Source organism: Coenobita brevimanus, chromosome 69, assembly GCF_032717465.1.
Source record: "Coenobita brevimanus isolate Jiangsu-jjx chromosome 69, ASM3271746v2, whole genome shotgun sequence".
NCBI classification, from domain to species: Eukaryota; Metazoa; Arthropoda; class Malacostraca; order Decapoda; family Coenobitidae; genus Coenobita; species Coenobita brevimanus.
Window position 1 is genome coordinate 30516350 of NC_137022.1, and position 18458 is coordinate 30534807.

The 18458-nt window shown below is 40.9% G+C and overlaps 2 protein-coding genes across 2 annotated transcripts; one reads left to right on the forward strand and one right to left on the reverse strand.

The window, feature by feature from the left end:
* RYBP (ring and YY1 binding protein) lies at window positions 1-10525 on the reverse strand. The gene is made up of 5 exons (XM_080277256.1): window positions 10500-10525; window positions 6720-6752; window positions 1513-1632; window positions 851-976; window positions 1-387 (listed from the first exon to the last, which is right to left on the reverse strand). The coding sequence occupies exons 1-5, from the start codon at window positions 10523-10525 to the stop codon at window positions 105-107; spliced, it is 588 nt and encodes a 195-aa protein (XP_080133382.1). The 3' UTR covers window positions 1-104.
* A 479-nt stretch (window positions 10526-11004) lies between these two features.
* LOC145406079 (uncharacterized) lies at window positions 11005-16433 on the forward strand. The gene is made up of 9 exons (XM_080277265.1): window positions 11005-11125; window positions 11884-12134; window positions 12783-12997; window positions 13103-13224; window positions 13526-14124; window positions 14444-14667; window positions 15198-15404; window positions 15551-15636; window positions 16245-16433. Exons 1-8 carry the CDS (start codon window positions 11031-11033, stop codon window positions 15617-15619), a joined length of 1782 nt encoding a protein of 593 aa, XP_080133391.1. The 5' UTR covers window positions 11005-11030; the 3' UTR covers window positions 15620-15636; window positions 16245-16433.
* Window positions 16434-18458: the final 2025 nt, after the last annotated feature.

The following is an 18458-nucleotide window of genomic DNA, read 5'->3' on the forward strand; positions in this document are numbered from 1 at the left end:
TCCCAGGCATGGCAGGACAGGGCAAGGGTCACCTAAGAGCTCTGGGATTCGCTGGCCTGGGAGTTCCAGGACTCGCTGGTCTCAGAGCTCTGGGACTCAGTGGCCTAGGAGCTCCGGGACTCAGTGGTCATGTCCCCATTGCGGGTGTCCGTGGAGGCATCAGATATCGACCCTGCCTCAGATGAGGACATGCCCTGTGCATCCCCATTGGAGGTGGCAGAAGGAGGTGGTGATGTGGTGGAGGTGGCAGTGGTGGTGGGGGAGGTGGTGGTGGTGGAGGGGGCACGGCGCTGCTTAGGCTGGAACTCTGTGATGATGACAGTTACGTTGTTGACAGTGACGGCATTGTGCTGGGCAGTGCTGCGGTCAACGTTCTTCAACCGGGGTCTGGGTGAGGCATGGTGGGGACACAAAATATTTATATAACAAGGAACTAGCAACTATGAACCAAGTAATATGTCATAGGGGTTATGGGCTTTAACTTACGCAGCTAACAGTACACCACATTACAAATACACTTTCAGAAGAAACTTAAGGCTTCACAATTGTCTCAATCTAAACACCAAAAATTTAAGAGGGGCAGGCAGAATCCACAACTGAGAAGAAAAAGCACAAAATACAAGTATGATATGCAACCAACACAAAGCCTACTGAAACTGGTTATATATCCGTTCATTCATCATTTAAGCCTTTGTACAATACTTTTAATTCAATTTTATGTACAAATGACACACATGGCACCAGAAAATAAAAAACACCTGGTACTGCATATTCCCAGTTCTATTATTTGCCCAACAAACACCAACAGTAAACAATCCCCAGCTCCCAACACACTACCACACTGGCTCACCTGCCCTTCTGAAGGTTGCGCCCATCACCCTTGCGCTCGCGGTCCTTCCTCTCAGCCTTCTTCACCTTAGGGGGCACCACCTGGGCCACCTGAGCTGCCACAAGCTCTGCATTCAGCCTTGGCTTCCTGAAAAAAATACAAAACTAATGATGATATTATAATTAACAATAATTAACAATACAGACTAGCCATGTCCCCAAAAGATGAACATTTTATCATCAAACGTACATATAACAACTATACCAATAAATGTCAACAAGCAAGCAATATACAGCATTCCTATTAAAAAAGATCTTCTGACATGGGATAGAATCATTCGGAATTCTGTAAAATCCACCATCTATTGTCATTGCCTTGTGTCACATGCACTGATACTTTTAACTGAGTGTACTGTGTGGGAAAAAACTTTTCCTAGTACTATATCACTTCCAATTCTTACTTTCCACTAATGGCAAATACTCCTATGCTGAGAGAGGCTTGGTATGAGTCTCTGTCTACAACCAACTGTCTTTGATATGATGCATTACAGACGAAAGTAATGGGCATGCCCAAAACCTGAACCAGCTACTGCGACTGTGGTTTAACTTTTGTCACTTACTGAATCTGAGGGCGGCGTGGGGATATACCAAAGCAACTGTGACCATACAATCTCTATCACTAACCTGGTGGACGTGCCCTTGCGTACATCACACATGAGACACTTGAACGCCTCAGGTGAGTTGCGGTACGTGCACACACTGCAGTCCCACATGTTCTCCTCCTTGTTGGCACGCTTCACCCGCCTGAAACACCACCACAGCAATCATCACACATCAGATTCACCAACACCACCACATCACACATCACCCTCACCAACACTACTGTACTCCTTTCATGCTAACCTGTCCCAGAAGTTTGTCGTTTTGCAGCCTATTTCACACAGCTTGATGGCAGAATAAGACAATACTACAGTTCTAAATCCTTTCCATTGCACCTCTTTGTGACCAGCATTATATTCTAGTGCTAACCTATTGCTTCAACTGACCTGAAGACCCCTCCACTTTCTGGCTTTTGCACTACACCATCAGCTTATCAAAATTTAGAAAAAGCTTTCTTCCAGTCCCCTCAGCTCCACAGTTTACCAAAATTTATGCTCATAATGGTATCCTACTGTTTTATGAATGAGGTAAGGAAAGTTACTGTGGTAAACCCTTTTATTATTAGGATTACTATCTAACCAACAAAGGCGTACAGACACACAAAACACCATTCTCTCCCTCATATCACAGACTGCAAAATCATCATCATTATCTCACATCTCATTACTACCTAAGAATGGGGTGTGGTAGGATCCTGAAATAGAGAAAGAGAAAACAGTGGGAGAATGCCCAGAAAATAGGCCATATAATCTTTCATAAATCTTTCAAGACTCCAAAACCCTAGCTCAAGGAACATGTGTGCTGTGTGTGTGTGTGTGTGTGTGTGTGTACTTTACATATACCTGTGAGAGTCACTTCCCAAACTACAATCTTTTTACCCTAATTTGGCCCCGTTTTTCATTCTTTTGCAGCTCATTTCACATGGCTCAGTGGCATAAATAGATGCCATAATACTGTATTGTGGCTCTGCATCCTTTCCATAGCACTTCTTCATGACTAGTATCATATTCTAAAATCCACATAAATACTGTACAACAAACACACACATGTACAAAACACAAACATGAATACTGTGAATACTGTAATAACTTTTACAATACAAATTGTAAAACCTGAACAAATGACTGAATCACAAAATCAACAAACCAACAGACATGTACAGCAGCCACCTTAACCCCTAAAGATCAATGTCTGACGGTCGTCAGTTTTGGGTCCTGCTACGTAAGTCCTAATATTAATGATCGCAGACATAATATACAGTATTTATCTTACACGATTTTTTTTTTCCGTGCTCATTCCTTCAACTTGTTTCATGCCGAGGCAAATAATTCATATTGATTTTTGTGATTTCTGTAAGGTTAAATGGCAAATACAATGTACTTTCCAAAATCTTCATTCTTATGTGAAGGGTGACTTTTTTCACCTTTGATGATCAATAGTGCGGTAATCAATACACACATTAGAGTGAAATATACATTTTCAGGGTGTGTAAAATCAAGCACTTGAAACCCATAAGCCCAAAATTTACCTTGGTGAAAGCTGACAAATCAGACCCAAAATGCGGCTGGGGGGGTAAGTCAGAGTGGGAGACTTTCAGACTTTAGGGGTTAAATGCAAACCACAACACACAGACCTGTACTGGTAATGAAGACATTAACCAGCAACATAATACAAAAGATGAAGTTTCTACTAACAAACCCAGGGAGATAAACTGAAGCATCAACTGGCTGGAATTTATAGGGGAACAAGCAATTCTATAAAAACTACGGAATTCCTTGAAGGTGGACTGGGGCACCAAATCTTAAGTTAATACCTTCACTACAATGATGAATTACTGACTCCTGCTACTTTCCAACACTTTTATTCAGCTTAGCAGAACCTCTCTGAAGTAGGGATGTTACATGATGCTTTTGTTAACCACTTTACTAACTTGAGTACAAGAGGTCTTTCCCAAGCTGAGTGAAACTGTCTGGAGGCAGTAAGAATATTATTAGGATATGCATCATCAAACTGAAGGGGTTAAAAGTTGAACACATCACTCTAGACTCTCATCAACTCCTCTCTAGGCAAGTGGAACGAGTGAGTGAGAAAGGTGAAAACTTAAGTCTGTAGAACTATCATTCATCCATCATCAATGACAATAACCAACTTAAAAAGTGCATCCACCTACACCCTTGCAAGTTGACAGTACACAACGGTGGATAAAAAACAATCACAATACCCTCCAGACTACTACATTCTGCATGTAACTCCACTTCCATATTTTCTAACACAGTACCCAGCACTCTGCAAAGGCAAAACAAAACAATAACAACACACTCCAGTGAGTATAATTCTCCTGTGGTGGTACAGTATGAAAACACATCACGCTGGTACAATAAGGTCAATGAAAACTCAATCCACCGAGCCTAAGGGAATCCTTTAAATTTCATTCTTGTTATCCTCTGACTATCTGTTGCTGCCTAGACAGCTTCCTCAAACTGGAGGGGATGGATACAGCCTTAATAGAGGTGCAGGAGAGGGATAGCTTGTTGCAGTGGCACTGGTACAATTGAGTAGCTCCAATGCCTGGCTAAATGTCTCGGCTACATGTAGAACCTCCCTTTCCCCTGATAGGAGTATGGTGGACTGCCTGAGAAAAGCAGCTTTGGCCTTCAGTCCACAGATCCACAATCAAATAAGCCTGGGGCCAAAAAACCGTAGCAACATAAGAACTGTAAATTCCCTTCACAAAGTTACCGTACTATAGCCTATATCCACTACCTTGCTGCTGTGACTAAAAACATTCACACTCTAGGCATGCATTACCAGTGCTACTACTGTACTGTACACACCAACACGTACAATGATTAAAAGGAAATACTCTTTGTACTCAAATGAAATATTCCACAGGCAACACCAAAATGCATATCATCATGCCCATCTTCCAACACACTCTTCATCCTAGCTACTGTACTTCACTCCTACCTCACTCAAAAATTTCCCTTTCTACTACAGGAAGTCCTCATTACTGTATATGCTGACTTTTTCCAAATTACAGTACCTTAGTGTTAAAAGTAAAAAAGGGTATGATATAGTTGTATTTTGGAACACATCCGACATATAATGTGGACTTACGTACTTGAGTTCCTTCTCTGTACAATTCACTCCTTCAGCCTGAGGACATCTTTTTCACTTGGTTACAGCTAACATCTGACTACAGTACAGTAAATCACTGTATAACTCTTTCAGCCCTATAGCAAATTTTTCATATATTCTTGCCATGTCTAGACCATTTCATTTAATTCTGGAGAAATTTTAGAACCAGAAAAGAATGATAAAAAGGAATGATACAGCCTTTATTTACCCCTTCACTGCAAGACATCTCCCAAAAGCTGAATGAAATTATCTGGGGACAGCAGGAATAAATAAACCACACCATCAGACTGAAAGGGTTATGAGACATCCTCCCTCCAAGCAAAGGGTTAATGAAGGCTATATTCAACCTTTCCAGTTCATACTGTAAATACAGTACTGTATTCTCCAAAGCTCATTAGCTACTGATAATATAATTATGAAGATACCAAAAATAAAGTTAAAATTACATCCTCAGGCTGATAGGGTTATTTACTGTATTGTATTGCGATAGCGTATTAGCATGTGTTTCTTACAATCACAACAGCCTATATAAAGAAATCTCTCATGCTCACTTTTATGACAAATCTACAAAAAACTGAGATGACAGTAATAATAAAAGTAACTAAGATTTCATTTAACCCCTGCACTAAGAAGACGTATTTCATTTAGTCTTACTATTTCCGGAAGATTCTACTCGGCTTATGAGACTTCTGGAACTGGAGGGGTTAGATACAGACTTTGCCATAAAGTACTGTACAATAGTCAGACTGATTATTCCTGACAGATCTGCATTCCCTTTTAGCCAATTACCTGTTAATGATTATTTCTGACAGATCTGCATTCCCTTTTAGCCAATTACCTGTTAAGGAATGGCAGACTAAGATGATACTACAGCCATACATTATTTCCTTAAGCTTTCTTCATACGTAGCAATTATATTACACCGTCCATTTCCAAACATAGCTCAGCATTCATGTGTGGAACCAGGGAAACACAACTCTATCACACTGAAGATCTATATACAAAACTTTACATACACACACTGTATCTTGCAGAGGTTATCATGTTTATTATTCCCATACAAATGTCATGCAAACCATTTCTGGCTGATTACTTTGCTGGCTAAGAGAGAGGAGATGCCAAACCCTCCTTACTCTTAAAAGTGAAATGGGCAACATCTCAGAAAAATTCCTGGATCTGCCCCTGGCATTCGACATGGAGAAGTAGGACTTTAACCCAGCTTACTCCTTCACCACCAAGGCGCTCCTTTAACCAGAGTATCATTACCTATGTACAGCAAGTATGTAAATTATATTGTGACTGAAACCATTACTCCTTTCAATATGATGAGATTTTTACAGTATTTCTACTACAAATAGATTACTTTATTCAACTTACGAAAGACCTCTATTAGTGACGGTGCTGATAAAGGCTATATCTGTCCCATCCAATGTGAAAACTCTTGATGGCACGAATAGAACATGAATACATCTTCTGGTTCAATGGGTTAAATCATGACATACTTACACTGCAGAGGTGATAAATGAAAATGAACAAATACAAGATGGTGAAAATACTGTTCAGGATGAAGCAACATGCCAGGCTAGAGCACAGACCGAGCCGAGATGAGCCGAACAGAACCGAGACATGGCATCAAACAACTCAACACCAGCCGGGCACCACCCAATACAGTCAGTCCTCATTTGTAAGCTGCTGATGTCTTAAAAACTACTGTACCACAAATTCTTCCATACATTTGGTAGCTACTGTAACTTTTAGGGGAACTGGCAAATGAGTTATAAGAAGCACTGGAACACTAACAAGCATTTTCTTTTCTTTTATAGCTACTATTTACTTAAACCCCCCCAAAAAGTTGTCATGAATGTGACTTGTAAGGAGGGTGCTTTCTGCACTAAGTACAGTACTTGCATAAAGCTGCTTCATTACTATGATGATGAAGGAATACTTAATGTTAACCTGCTCCTTTACATACAAATTACCTGTACTTTTTTTTAACACATCAGCCATGAACTAGAAACATGTTTCACTTATCCTAAACACATTCAAGACTTATACATGAGGACTGACTGTAACTATACAAGAAGATCACTTACTTGTGCCCTACACCATTAACACTTGCTCTGAAACTTTGGAGAAACAAATGTTAGTTTTTTTATTCCCCCTTGTTCAATAAAATACAACTCCATGAACTTAATGCTGAAATTTCAAGCATCAAGGACACCATTATTCTTATATATATATATATATATATATATATATATACACTATATATATATATATATATATATATATATATATATATATATATAGTCTTGCTCATATTTTAGAACATGCAGATAAAATTTTGAGATCAATCTACTGATGCTCAATATTTAACAGCAAAAGATGTACTGGTAACCCACTATCAGTCATGCTGGGTAGGGCATTAATATTTTTTGTCAAATTATGGGTAAAATTTTTCCATTTGAAAAATTAATAACATACAACTGACATACTCTTCCACTTTCTTTTATCAATACTTACCTGAAATACCACACAGCAAGTGGCCAGAAGTGCATTATTTGTACAACTGACCTACCCAGCACAGTAAAACTTCATTATAACAGACTAATTGGGGTCCAAGCCATTCCAAAAAAAGCGAAAGTCCGATAAAAGCGACATCTGGACTTCCCCCTGCAAGTCTGGACTTTTTCCAGTATATCAGACATTAGTCTGGATTGCACCAACAGTTTTTCATTACCAATGCAATACTGTACTGTATTATACACTCACTACAGTAATCAAATGGTATACCATAATATATATAATAATACTGCACTGTCCATGGATAAACATGTCTTTTATTTACAGGTATACCCTGGGATACGACCGGTACCCTTAGATGCGATATCCAGGCTTGGCGATGGGGGTAGAAATACCACCATAGTCCGCCTAACGATGGCCAAACCCCAGTTTAACAATGGGTTTTGATTTTTTGTTTTCTGATTTTGATGACATTTTAGACTTAAATTTTGTGTTTAGGTTGACTTATAAACAGTTTTTAGACTTAGATTAATGCGTTTTAGTCATAGGCAGAGCGAACATTGTCATTTTGGGGTACCATACAGTTTGCTAAGCTTGATTTCTTCCAGACTTATATTTGACAATTTTTAATTTTATTTTTGGGTTTAGGTGAGTTATAAACTGCTTTTAGGCTTAGTTTAGCTTGTTTTAAAACTATTTGGGAGTTTAGGTTTGCTAAAAACTTGTTTTTGGACTCACTTGGGTGGGTTCAGGACTTGGTTGGGGGGAAACCAAAGGCTCAAAAATACATCTTTATACTTTACACGTTAAATCTACCCCGAGATACAATATCCTGCCTTGCGATGGGTTTGTACCTAACCAAATGCATTGTTAAATGCATCAGACTTTTTCCAACATATAAAAATTTGGTCTGGTCAGCTTCTCAATTCCGATAAAAGTGAATTCTGATATACAGTATTGCAGTCCATTATATCGAGGTTTTACTGTACCTGACTTACAATATCTGCAACCAACATTCACATCTAAATGAAACCTGATGTTACGTGACAAACAAACTGTCTATTAATGTTCCATTGATCTGCCAGTTCTAATTTACATCAAAAGTGCAGAAAAAGTCATACTTGGGGGAGGGTGGGGGCTAAATCAGTGGAGAAGCGCTTGCAGTCCTAATAGGCCCAGGACCAAATCCCAGCTGGGGCAGGGACCAGTTTAAGGATTTGAATTTCACAAAAGCAGACTTTTCTGATCTACCAGAAGACCCAATGACTAAAAATACCCCCACTAATACCAGTACACCAGTCCTGTATGAGACAGCCCTAGCATGTACTCAATCTGGACGGTAGGTGTTTGCACAGAAGTGGTGACATGTGGAGGTGCGTAGGAGTACTGGGCATTGGGATAGTCTAGGCCCTGAAGACTGCCCAGAGTTGGATTTATAAAAAAAAAAAAAAAAAAAAAAAAAAAGTGGAGGGACATGGAAAGACAGACAGACAAGTGAGGAAGTGAAGGAGCATTATGGTGTTGACATGGATGTGACTGAAAGTGTATAGAGAAAAATTTTGAGATGCTTTGGCCATTTGGAAGGATGGAGACTGATGAATGTGTCAGAGGGATGAGACAAAATACCAAATTGGCACTTTTAAATGGAAAATACTAAATTATAGCCTAATATTTATCACCACACTGGTTTATACACATCTAATCATCTGAAATCCTGTCAAAATTTTGTTTAATTTGACTGATTAAAAAAAAAAAAAAAAAAAAAAAAAAAAAAGGATTCAGCACAAAAACTAGCTAGAGTTAGCAGAAGTGTTTCGCCTTTACCTCAACAACTCACCTTGACAGACTTGTAGTTTGTATAAATATTGATTTAACATGCAAGTACATTTATCTGCACTCCAAATCAATATTTATGCAAAACAGAAGTCTGTCAAGGCATGTTGGTGATCTAAAAGGGAAATACCCCCTAACTTTAGCATGTTTTTGCTCTGAATCCTTATTTTTTATTAATTGTTAAGCACAAGTTTTTAACCTGATTTCAAATAATCTGCCTAGGTGTGTATGAACCTGTATGGTGATAAAAATGATACTATTTCCCTATTAAGAATGCTGATTCTGTACATGACTGCTGATTCAGTATTTCAACGCACAGTGTGTAAGTGATGTAGAGGTTAAGATGTGAGAGGGGGGTGTGAGTTGGAGGACGAGTGGCCAACTGGCAGAGGACAGGGCACCCTGGAGGCACTTTTTGTGGCCATCCCTTATGCAATTAGGGCATCTGGGAATACGTAGACAGATTTTTGACACAGGCTTCCTAGGTATTTTTCTAAAAGTTGCCCATTATGATTTTGATGTGATACCTATGTTTATGTCTGGGTTTTAATGATTTATTTATGCATTTCTGACACATTTAAAAGTGTTCACAATGATAACTGTTACAGTTGAGAAAAAAATTCAACAGTAAATTCTGTGTGTGGGAACTCTCCTGCAGTTTCACCCAAAATATGGTTTTTTTCATTCCCATCTACTACCTTTAATCACTATTATTTCATAAAAGTCAGCTGACACAGGTCGCAAGTGCAGTGCTGTGTACTGACAAGGAAAACACCTAAACACTCCCCTGATAACACACAAGGAGGATAACAGTGGCCAGCTGACTCTTGCTACTGTACGCAGTTCCTGTAAGTGTGTGCTTGGACTAGAATATATGGACAGTACAGAAAAACAGAATCACAGATGGCCTTGGAATCAAACCCACAGCTATGTTTATTAAACAATTCCCTTCAGTTGTGGCCAAGATTGCTGGTTATTTTTACATCCCCTCATACAACTGGTATCTACTGTACTAGTCAGTTCACACTCATGTCATTGTGAGTTGTAGTTAAAAATTACATGAAACAAACTAATCTGTGATGAAGGTTAACTGATATAGAAGTCCTGTTCATGGTGAAAACTGATTAGGATCCGTGGTAGTTACGGAACCGGGTTTGTGGCTCGTAATTATATACTGTACGAAACTTTGAGATTCTTAGGTAGCGGTGGTGGGGTACCAGTACTGGTTAACTGGCAAGCATTGGCCTCTCCCTGCCTTCCCCATGGCCGCCGTCAGCATGGCAGCTGTGGTGGTGGTGAGGGCAGGCTGAGGAGGCAGGAGGCAGGGTTAAAACCACTCTGTTGGATATAAACATTAGACACAAGAGTGGCAACCAAACATTACTGGTTCAACCCCCCTTTGTCACAAACGTCAATTCTACCGCCACAATTTACTCCTATACCACGAAATTATCACCACTGTGCTGGGCTAGTGATTGAGCTAATGAATCCACGGTGTAAATGAATAACATACTGACCTGCTGGGACTCTTTTTCTGGTCCATATCTTGCTGTAAAAACAGCAGATAGCGACCCAGCCTCCGCTTTGGCCACACAGACAGTTCCAACACGCCGCCACCACCACACCACCACCTCCACAACACCACACACCACACCAACACATACTAAATATTACTCCAAATTAATATTTATACACTTCCCATTCTAGATACGGCTCAATACATTCAATTATGAAGAGAAAACGATTATGTATTGTAAATAATTTTGTCTAAGAATCTTCAGAAAGACTGGCGGGATTCCTTTTTAATGAAGTTTACCATAGTAATAAATAAATATTTGCCATAAATGCAAGTTCTAGTGGCCAAAAAAGTCAATAATTATAGTATTTATGTAGACATTGGTTGCCGGAGCGAGTGCGAGGAGTCACGTGACACAACACAACCCACCCAAGCCACAGTGCATAAAATTTGGCTGATTTTTTTTTCTTTATTGTTTCTCGTCTTGTATTCGAAGGTGACTGAGACCAATTTGGAATTTAATTCAGCAAACATGGAGGAAGCAGCGGGGACAGTGAGTCATAAAGTGGACAAGATATCAACGATATTATGTCAATTGACAGACTCTAACACCCCAGCATCACCCTGGTGGGTCCAGGCCGGGTTCATGTCACAAACATTTTACTTTACCAATAGCACTTGTTGTCTGACATTAATTTTCTCTCCTAGCCATCATGTGGAATGCTTCAGCCCCAACGATAGTGTGAAAACCCGAATTTCACTAAGCACTAGGAATCTGAATCAGCTACTGCCAGAGGATTTTAATATAATTTGCCGGTACGGTAGAAGGACCTGGGAAAGAAGGGTGCAGATGATTTTACTTGATTTCTAAAAAACCTAAAACGTTAGACATAGAAAAAGTTAAGATATAGTTATTGCAGTTTTAGAGTCACACCACGAAGCTAACTTAAGTACAGTTGTTAGGGTTGCAGTTAAGTTTGGTTTGGTCTCTACTGTAAGTTAGGTAGGATAGTTTTGGTAAGCTAGCTAGAAAAAATGTAAAATTATAATTTCAGCCAAAAACAGTTGCGAGATTTTGATCCCTTTTTTTCGGTATTTCAGGCAATTACAGTATAAGACACTTTTCTTCTATGGCATTTTTGTTGCAAATTATTTGTATTTTACTCTTGAAGATAACCCTACCTAACCTAACCTTCAAGAATAAAATAAAAATATTTTGTGATGAAAATGCCATAGAGGAAAAGTGCCTTAGAAGTCTAAAATTCTAGGGGGGGGGGAGTATAAGAATGACCATCTGAAGCTGCAGATTTGCTTATTTTCCATGTTTTCCAGAGAACTTGTAATGTTTGAAGTTTAGAAGAAATGAAGATTTCCTGTTGTTGCAGGTCTGATGACAAGGAGAACACAGGCAACACCATTTTGACGCCCCCAACCAGCCAGCCCCAGTCTCACAGCCTGGAGGCGTTCCATGCTCGGGTGAGCTCGTTTGCACCGGGGCTGTGGGGTGCAGCGAGGGTGAGCCCACTGGAGTGTGCGCGGTGGGGGTGGCAGGTGGTAGAGAGGGATGTGCTGCAGTGTGTTACGTGTCGACAGGTGCTGTGTGCCACTCTACCCTCACAGGCACACACTGAGGCATGTTAGTCCAATACACAGCTGTGTCATATTCTAGGTGGTATAGACGATATCTTAGCAACCATTCCTTGGTGATTGATTTTGCATATTGCATCTTATACCCATAAGCTATGGTTTTAATACCGATGTAATTTGCATGAGTGATATCTGAGCTCACCCCCCCCCCCTCCTCTCTCCACTTCCTCCATCTCATGCTTGGTCTCCCACTCTCCCCTTCCACCTCATTCACATGTACTCTTCTAGTCAGTCTCTCATTCTCCCTCCTATCCTCATACCACAGGATATTGAGGTATAGGGTGCAGAATAGACTGCTGTACTAAGGAAGAGGTGCTACACAGCCTCCTATACCACATACAATACAACCCTAACCATCATATCATTTTCACCACTTTGTACATTACAGTTGTCTTTCCTGCATTCATTGTCACTTTTAGTCTTGGTTGTATTACAGAGCAACTTGTGTTAATGTTATACTGACCCCATACTGGATTTTAAAGCTTAATGTACTTACTTTATGTATGGTACTAACTTTAGGATGCTGTTAAGGAATACAGTATTTGTTAAGCCGGGCAGCCAGTTATATCTGTGCTGCTGTTTGAAGCTGTGCATGTCCAGCATCTGAAGCTAACTGTAACTGGTTTATATGCTTTAGATTGGAAGTTTGTTGGCATTCTGCGAGACAACATCGTGCAGCGGCACCGCGAGTCGTGCTGGTGGCGCCATCACCCTGGTCCCCTAGAGTTGACACGGCCACCACGCTTAACTACATCCGAGCAGCTGCGTAACCTTACCAATGCCGCCTATACACTGGCTTCTTTGCCAGCACCCCTACCCTTCATCAACACACAGCATCTTATGGACAAGCTGGTTAGATATTATAATGTCATGTGCACTGTATCTGCCGCATCTGTTTATCTGTTATATATAAATCTGATCCATAATGAGGACTTAGAGTATATAATTTTGCAACAGGGTGTGGATGAGGGGCTTGTGAGAAGGGTGTTTCCAAGCAGCACCTTGGAGGAGGAGGTGGTGAGGACAGCAGTCATCCTTGTCCTGAGCGGATGGTCGAAGAGTCATGGATCTAATCTTAGGTCAGTCCTCCTTCTCCTCCACCTCTTCCTCCTCCTCATCATCATCATGTAAGATATGTGATTGAATGTTTACCATATTTTACTGGGCATCTTATTGATTGTTCTCCCTTTTTCATGCATTCGCTTTCCCTGTTTTAAGGATCATAATTCATCATCTGTAGTTGAAGGTAATGATGATTTTAGTTTTGTAAGACTTTCAGGACAGCTAATATAGGTGCAGGAGAGGTATGCCTTTGCTAATATAACAGCAGTGAGGCTGCCCAGTAACACAGATATCCCTTAACTCTTCTCTCTTCCCCAGATGCCAAGTGTGCCAAAGGTCTGTGGGTCTGTGGAGTCTCTACACAAAGAAGGAACACGTTAAGAAGATGGAAGAGGAGAATTTGACCATTTCAGGGGCAAGTAAGACCCACACTGAGACAGAGGATAAAAAGGAGGAAGAGGTGGAGGGAACTATTGCTAAGAAGCCCCGAGGGAGGGAAGATGGAGGGGCCAGCAGTGGGGTCCAGAAGTCTGAGATGATATTAAGGAAGAGTCCAAGGATGGCAGGTGAAACAGGAGATGGTGGGAAGGGTCAAAGAAAGTTGAACGAAACGGGAGAGGAAAGAAGAAGCCTGAGGAAGAGAAATGAAATGGGAGAGGGAGGGAAGAGCCAAAGAAAGGCAAGTGAAACAGGAGAGGAAAGAAGAAGTCCAAGGAAAAGAAGTGAAGCAGGAGATGGAGGGATGAGTCCAAGAAAGACAAGTGAATCAGAAAGTGAAGGGGGGAAGGGGTCCAAGAAGATGTCAAGATCAGAAGAGGAGAGAGAGAGTCCAAGGAAGGTTGAGGAGGGGTGGAGCATGCAGCTGCGAGGTCGACGTGTGAGTGAGCAGAGCAGCGATGATGGAAGCAGCAGTACCGGTATTATTATTAGTAATAAGGTAGTATAAGATGCAATGTGTGAGCCTGACAGAAGAGCCTGTAAGCGGACTTTAAAACTTTAAAAGATACCAGTGAGGAGACCAATAGTAAAGAAAGTTTTGAATGCATAAGCTTGCCCTATTCACATTATCAATAGGGAGAGTATTCTTGAGTATCATTACAGAGAGAATTGCATAGTTTACTGATTGATTGAATAAAGCAAATGGAGAACTGTATTGAGATTATTTTGGTATACATACGGCACCACAAGGAAAAGCCGCATCTTACAAATTTATTGAATATGTGGTCACGCACACAGGAAGCAGGCGACGCTCCCGACGCATCAGTGATCAGAGCAGTGACGATGGAGTGTTTGCTGTTACCAGAGACGATAACACAGCCTTGGACACCCCTCGCAGCCGCAGATGGGCCAGGCGCGCAGAACTGGTAAAGGAAATGGCCAAGGAACAAGCCATGGAAAGCACAGAAAGTCATCCATCACCGCTTATCATTGGCTCATCACCTTCCATGCAGATTGAAAAGGTTTGCTTGAGTCCTATCTTAAGTGTTGACGTTTATGCCTGTGGGGTGGTCAGAATTCTGGGAGGTTTGAATGGTGAGTGAATCAGAATGTGGCCCATTCAGTTGGGCAGACTCTTGGTTAGTTTCTCCTCTCTCTCTCTCTCTTTTTTTCCTCTCTCTCTGTACCCGACCTCACCTCATCCTTGGGTTGTAAAGAGGTCTGGATAATGATGCTGTAGATAATGGTAGATGGTTACCTATCATTGACCCTGGGAGGTACTATCATGAGAATGAAGCATGGCTGCGGCATGGTAAGTACACCATCATCCCTCTTAAATAGGAAGCTTAGGCACAAGTAAACAGTTTTATTTTAGTTGAGATACACCCAGTCTTATTACACATCTTCAGTGTTTTTCCCGAACAGTTTCTAGGAAGTGTTTGGAAGCAGTTAGCTTGTTTTAGCACTTACTTTCACATCCATTTAATAGAAGACATCAGCTTAGCTCCCATCCAATAGAAAACAACTGTAACATAGCCTGCTTGTCTCGCAGGTAGTGAAGAAGCGCTACTTTCAGCCTCTGGAGGAGCATCGGTATTGGTGCACGTGGATGATTGATGTGGAGGAGGGCAGTGTGGGAGACGTCTGTGATGCCACCCAGTCTGTCATCACCACACTCAAGGGGTATCAGGTGGTTGCTCAAAGTGTACGCAGCACCCTAGCACTCGCCAGTAAGAAAGATGTATCTTCGGAGAAATTTGTGAGTGTACAGTATTTGTACACTTGGCATGCTGTTGATAGTTCCCTGCTTTTGTACTTTCTTGAATAAGTTATAAAAGATGGTGTGTCCATGGAGAAATGTTTTTAAGGATGATGATTATAAATTTACTTCCATGTTACTTTCAGGTGGGCAACGTGGAGGGGTTGAGATGTGTACGCAACTTACTGAGTGGCCTCACCCCTGAACTCTTGTAGCACACCCAGAAGCACTGGTATGCACAGTCTTTTATTTAACTATCTCATGATTGGAAAAACTCATGTATTTTATTTTGGTTAGCACCAGATGATTTTATTCAGTCGAGAGTGAGTCATGGGACCTTGAGAGTTCATAATGCCACTGTTAACCCTCGTGTGGTAATGCTAAAATATTTTATAAAGCAGAGAATGCAATTTGAGCGTGAGAGTTAACTCTTTTACTGCATTATGGGAAGCTCAGGTCTTCTGACAGTGCCATGGATATGAGACCATCATACTAGTGATGTTAATGGATTCCCTTCATTATGAGACATCTTCCCCTAAGCTTAATCAAATATTATGGTGATGGCAAGACTAAAGTTACTACAGAAATGTAAAAATTCTCATATTGAAGAGGTTGAGTAATAGGAATAGTCATCTTTTCAGAACTGTTGAAATGCTGTTCATTAGACATGCATTCATGTGTTTAGTAGATCAATAAGATGCTGACCATTTGCCTGTGAATTACACAGGCAAATGGTTGATAACCTTCACAGATGCAATCTGTTAGGTTATTCTGTAATAGAGCTCTACTGTATATTGATAATATTTAAAGCTGGATTTTAGTTTAAACATTTTCACTTAGACAGAATGAGGTTCCACAGAATGATGCCAGGGTTAAGGGGGTAGACAGAGATGCTGCCAGAGATGTGCAGCATGGAAACCTGTCATCAGGTGACCAAGGCTGATACGTACAAGCATGAACAAAGCCTTTCACAACTAAATGAATACAAAATAAATAAAGTAGGGGCAGTTTACGGTACTTTCAGTTTTTACTTAAACTGTTTGCAGTGCTTGGTTGAAATACTAGGGGGGTGCGGTAGCACAGTGGTAGCGCGCTGGACTTGTGATCGGGGGATTGCAAGTTCGAGCCTCGCCCGGGCTGCCGTACCGGGAGGGGTAGCTTCCTCCTGTAACCCTAGCGGGGCTATATAGTCCAATACAGGGCTTAGCTTGGTGGAACTCCATTTCTCCCATTTGGTTGAAATACTTTGTATGATATAAAATAAAAAGAAGGTAACTTGATCATTTTATTATTATTTGCACTACTGGGGTTTGCTTTATATACAAAAGGTTATGATTTGTCCTGACTAAGCACAAATGTTGAAAGTTTAAACAGGTGTAGCAGTAGATCTGCATTTTTCTCCCATGGATAACCTAAAATGCCATGGACCTCAACTGACCTGTAAATATATATGTATATATATTTATATATATATATGAGCCGGGTAAATATATAGGTGTGCCGTCGGGAGGGCGGGCCGGCAGCGCGAGTGAGTGAGGTACTGGACACTTTACTATTGCTCTCGGCCCCACACACACATGCACAAACATACGCTCTTACATACACATACACACACACACCGCATATAATGGATGGAGGTGGTTGACCTGCAACAGCCACAGCACATGACAGTGCACGTGCGGCCCCCACACAGCAAAGCCAGGGAAGAGACAGGCCAACGGACATGGAACTTAATGTACAGCGGCACCTTCCCTCACCAGTACCAACTACCTGTACACGACGTTCACACTCACACCCGACAACAAGCATCCAACAAGGCAAGCACAAAACACATGTACACTCACTCAAGTACGCACAAACACATCAAGTCATACTCTCGTTAGTGTAGGAAGCTTTCTTGCACCCTTTTCTTCATTGTTTACTCAGTATATTATAATTTTATTCTCTTGTCTGATACCTATAATTTTTGTGGATGCAGAAAGCAAAAATGACATACAAGAAATAACATACCAGTACATAATTATACTGATTATTTTCTTGTATGTTACACATATTATTTTACTACAAAAAGCATAAAAACTTGCGGTACTATTATAATCTCCCCGATATATAAACAAACTGGTAAAGGAAGGGGTTCCAGAGAGCTTCCTAAATGGATGAGAATACAGACTGTTGACATCACGCCAGGATGAGGCGCAGGTTGAGGAGGGTAACAAGTGGTGGCCAGAGAGTTAACACCTACTGGGACAAGTGGGACAACTGCACATCCCTAATATAAGTCTACAGTGGGAGCGAGTCTTCCTGTCTTGAGCACTCAGGAAACATCATTAGGACAGGTATTGTTATGCCCTCCCATCCTCTGGCAATAATTTCCACACCCAGAGCATAAATATTTTGCTAATAATTATCATAAATTACTTTACATACCCTCTGCATGCACCCTCATAATTCCTGAATGGACATGAAAATAAAGAGGAAGAGAGGCAACACAAGAAGACAGAGAGAGAGAGGTGGGTGGTGGAACACTGGGTGGTGCCTGCTGGCGGCACTAGTTTTGTACAACGTCACTAAAGGTTACACTAGTGAACCTACACTATAATAGCCTAGGATGAGCTAGCATACAATGCATTTATTATATCTAAATGATGAATCCCGATGCCTGAGGCTAGCTGCGGGAGCGGCTACTGATGAGGTCACGTCCTCACTCAGTACACAACAAAATAAACAAGTTCTACAAGTGGCCTGCACATCAGTTTCCAACAAACATAACCTGGAATGTACAAAGGAAGTTGGTCTGAATCCAGCACAATTTATGCATCTGGAAATTTGAGGGAACAAGACCCACATCACTTCTTCATTTAAAGAAGCTGCAACGTCTGAAATCAAACCACATCACATTGTGTACAACAGTCACATGACTTTCATTTACAATATGAAAGACTGAAAAATATCCCCAAACATCTGTCTTCCACTTTTGAATGACGGCACTCTTTTAATTTACCCTAAAAGAATCTCATATTTCAGCACAGCACAAGGAAGGATTGACATTGAGCG

Coding starts and splice junctions, on each gene's coding strand:
- LOC145406079 (XM_080277265.1), top strand. CDS start 11,031: ATGGAGGAAGCAGCGGGGACAGTGAGTCATAAAGTGGACAAGATATCA. Junction 11,126..11,883: donor AACACCCCAGCATCACCCTG/GTGGGTCCAGGC, acceptor CTGTTGTTGCAG/GTCTGATGACAAGGAGAACA. Junction 12,135..12,782: donor ACAGGCACACACTGAGGCAT/GTTAGTCCAATA, acceptor TATATGCTTTAG/ATTGGAAGTTTGTTGGCATT.
- RYBP (XM_080277256.1), bottom strand. CDS start 10,525: ATGGACCAGAAAAAGAGTCCCAGCAG. Junction 6,753..10,499: donor CAGAAAAAGAGTCCCAGCAG/GTCAGTATGTTA, acceptor GTTTCTCCAAAG/TTTCAGAGCAAGTGTTAATG. Junction 977..1,512: donor CGCAAGGGCACGTCCACCAG/GTTAGTGATAGA, acceptor TATTTTTTTCAG/GAAGCCAAGGCTGAATGCAG.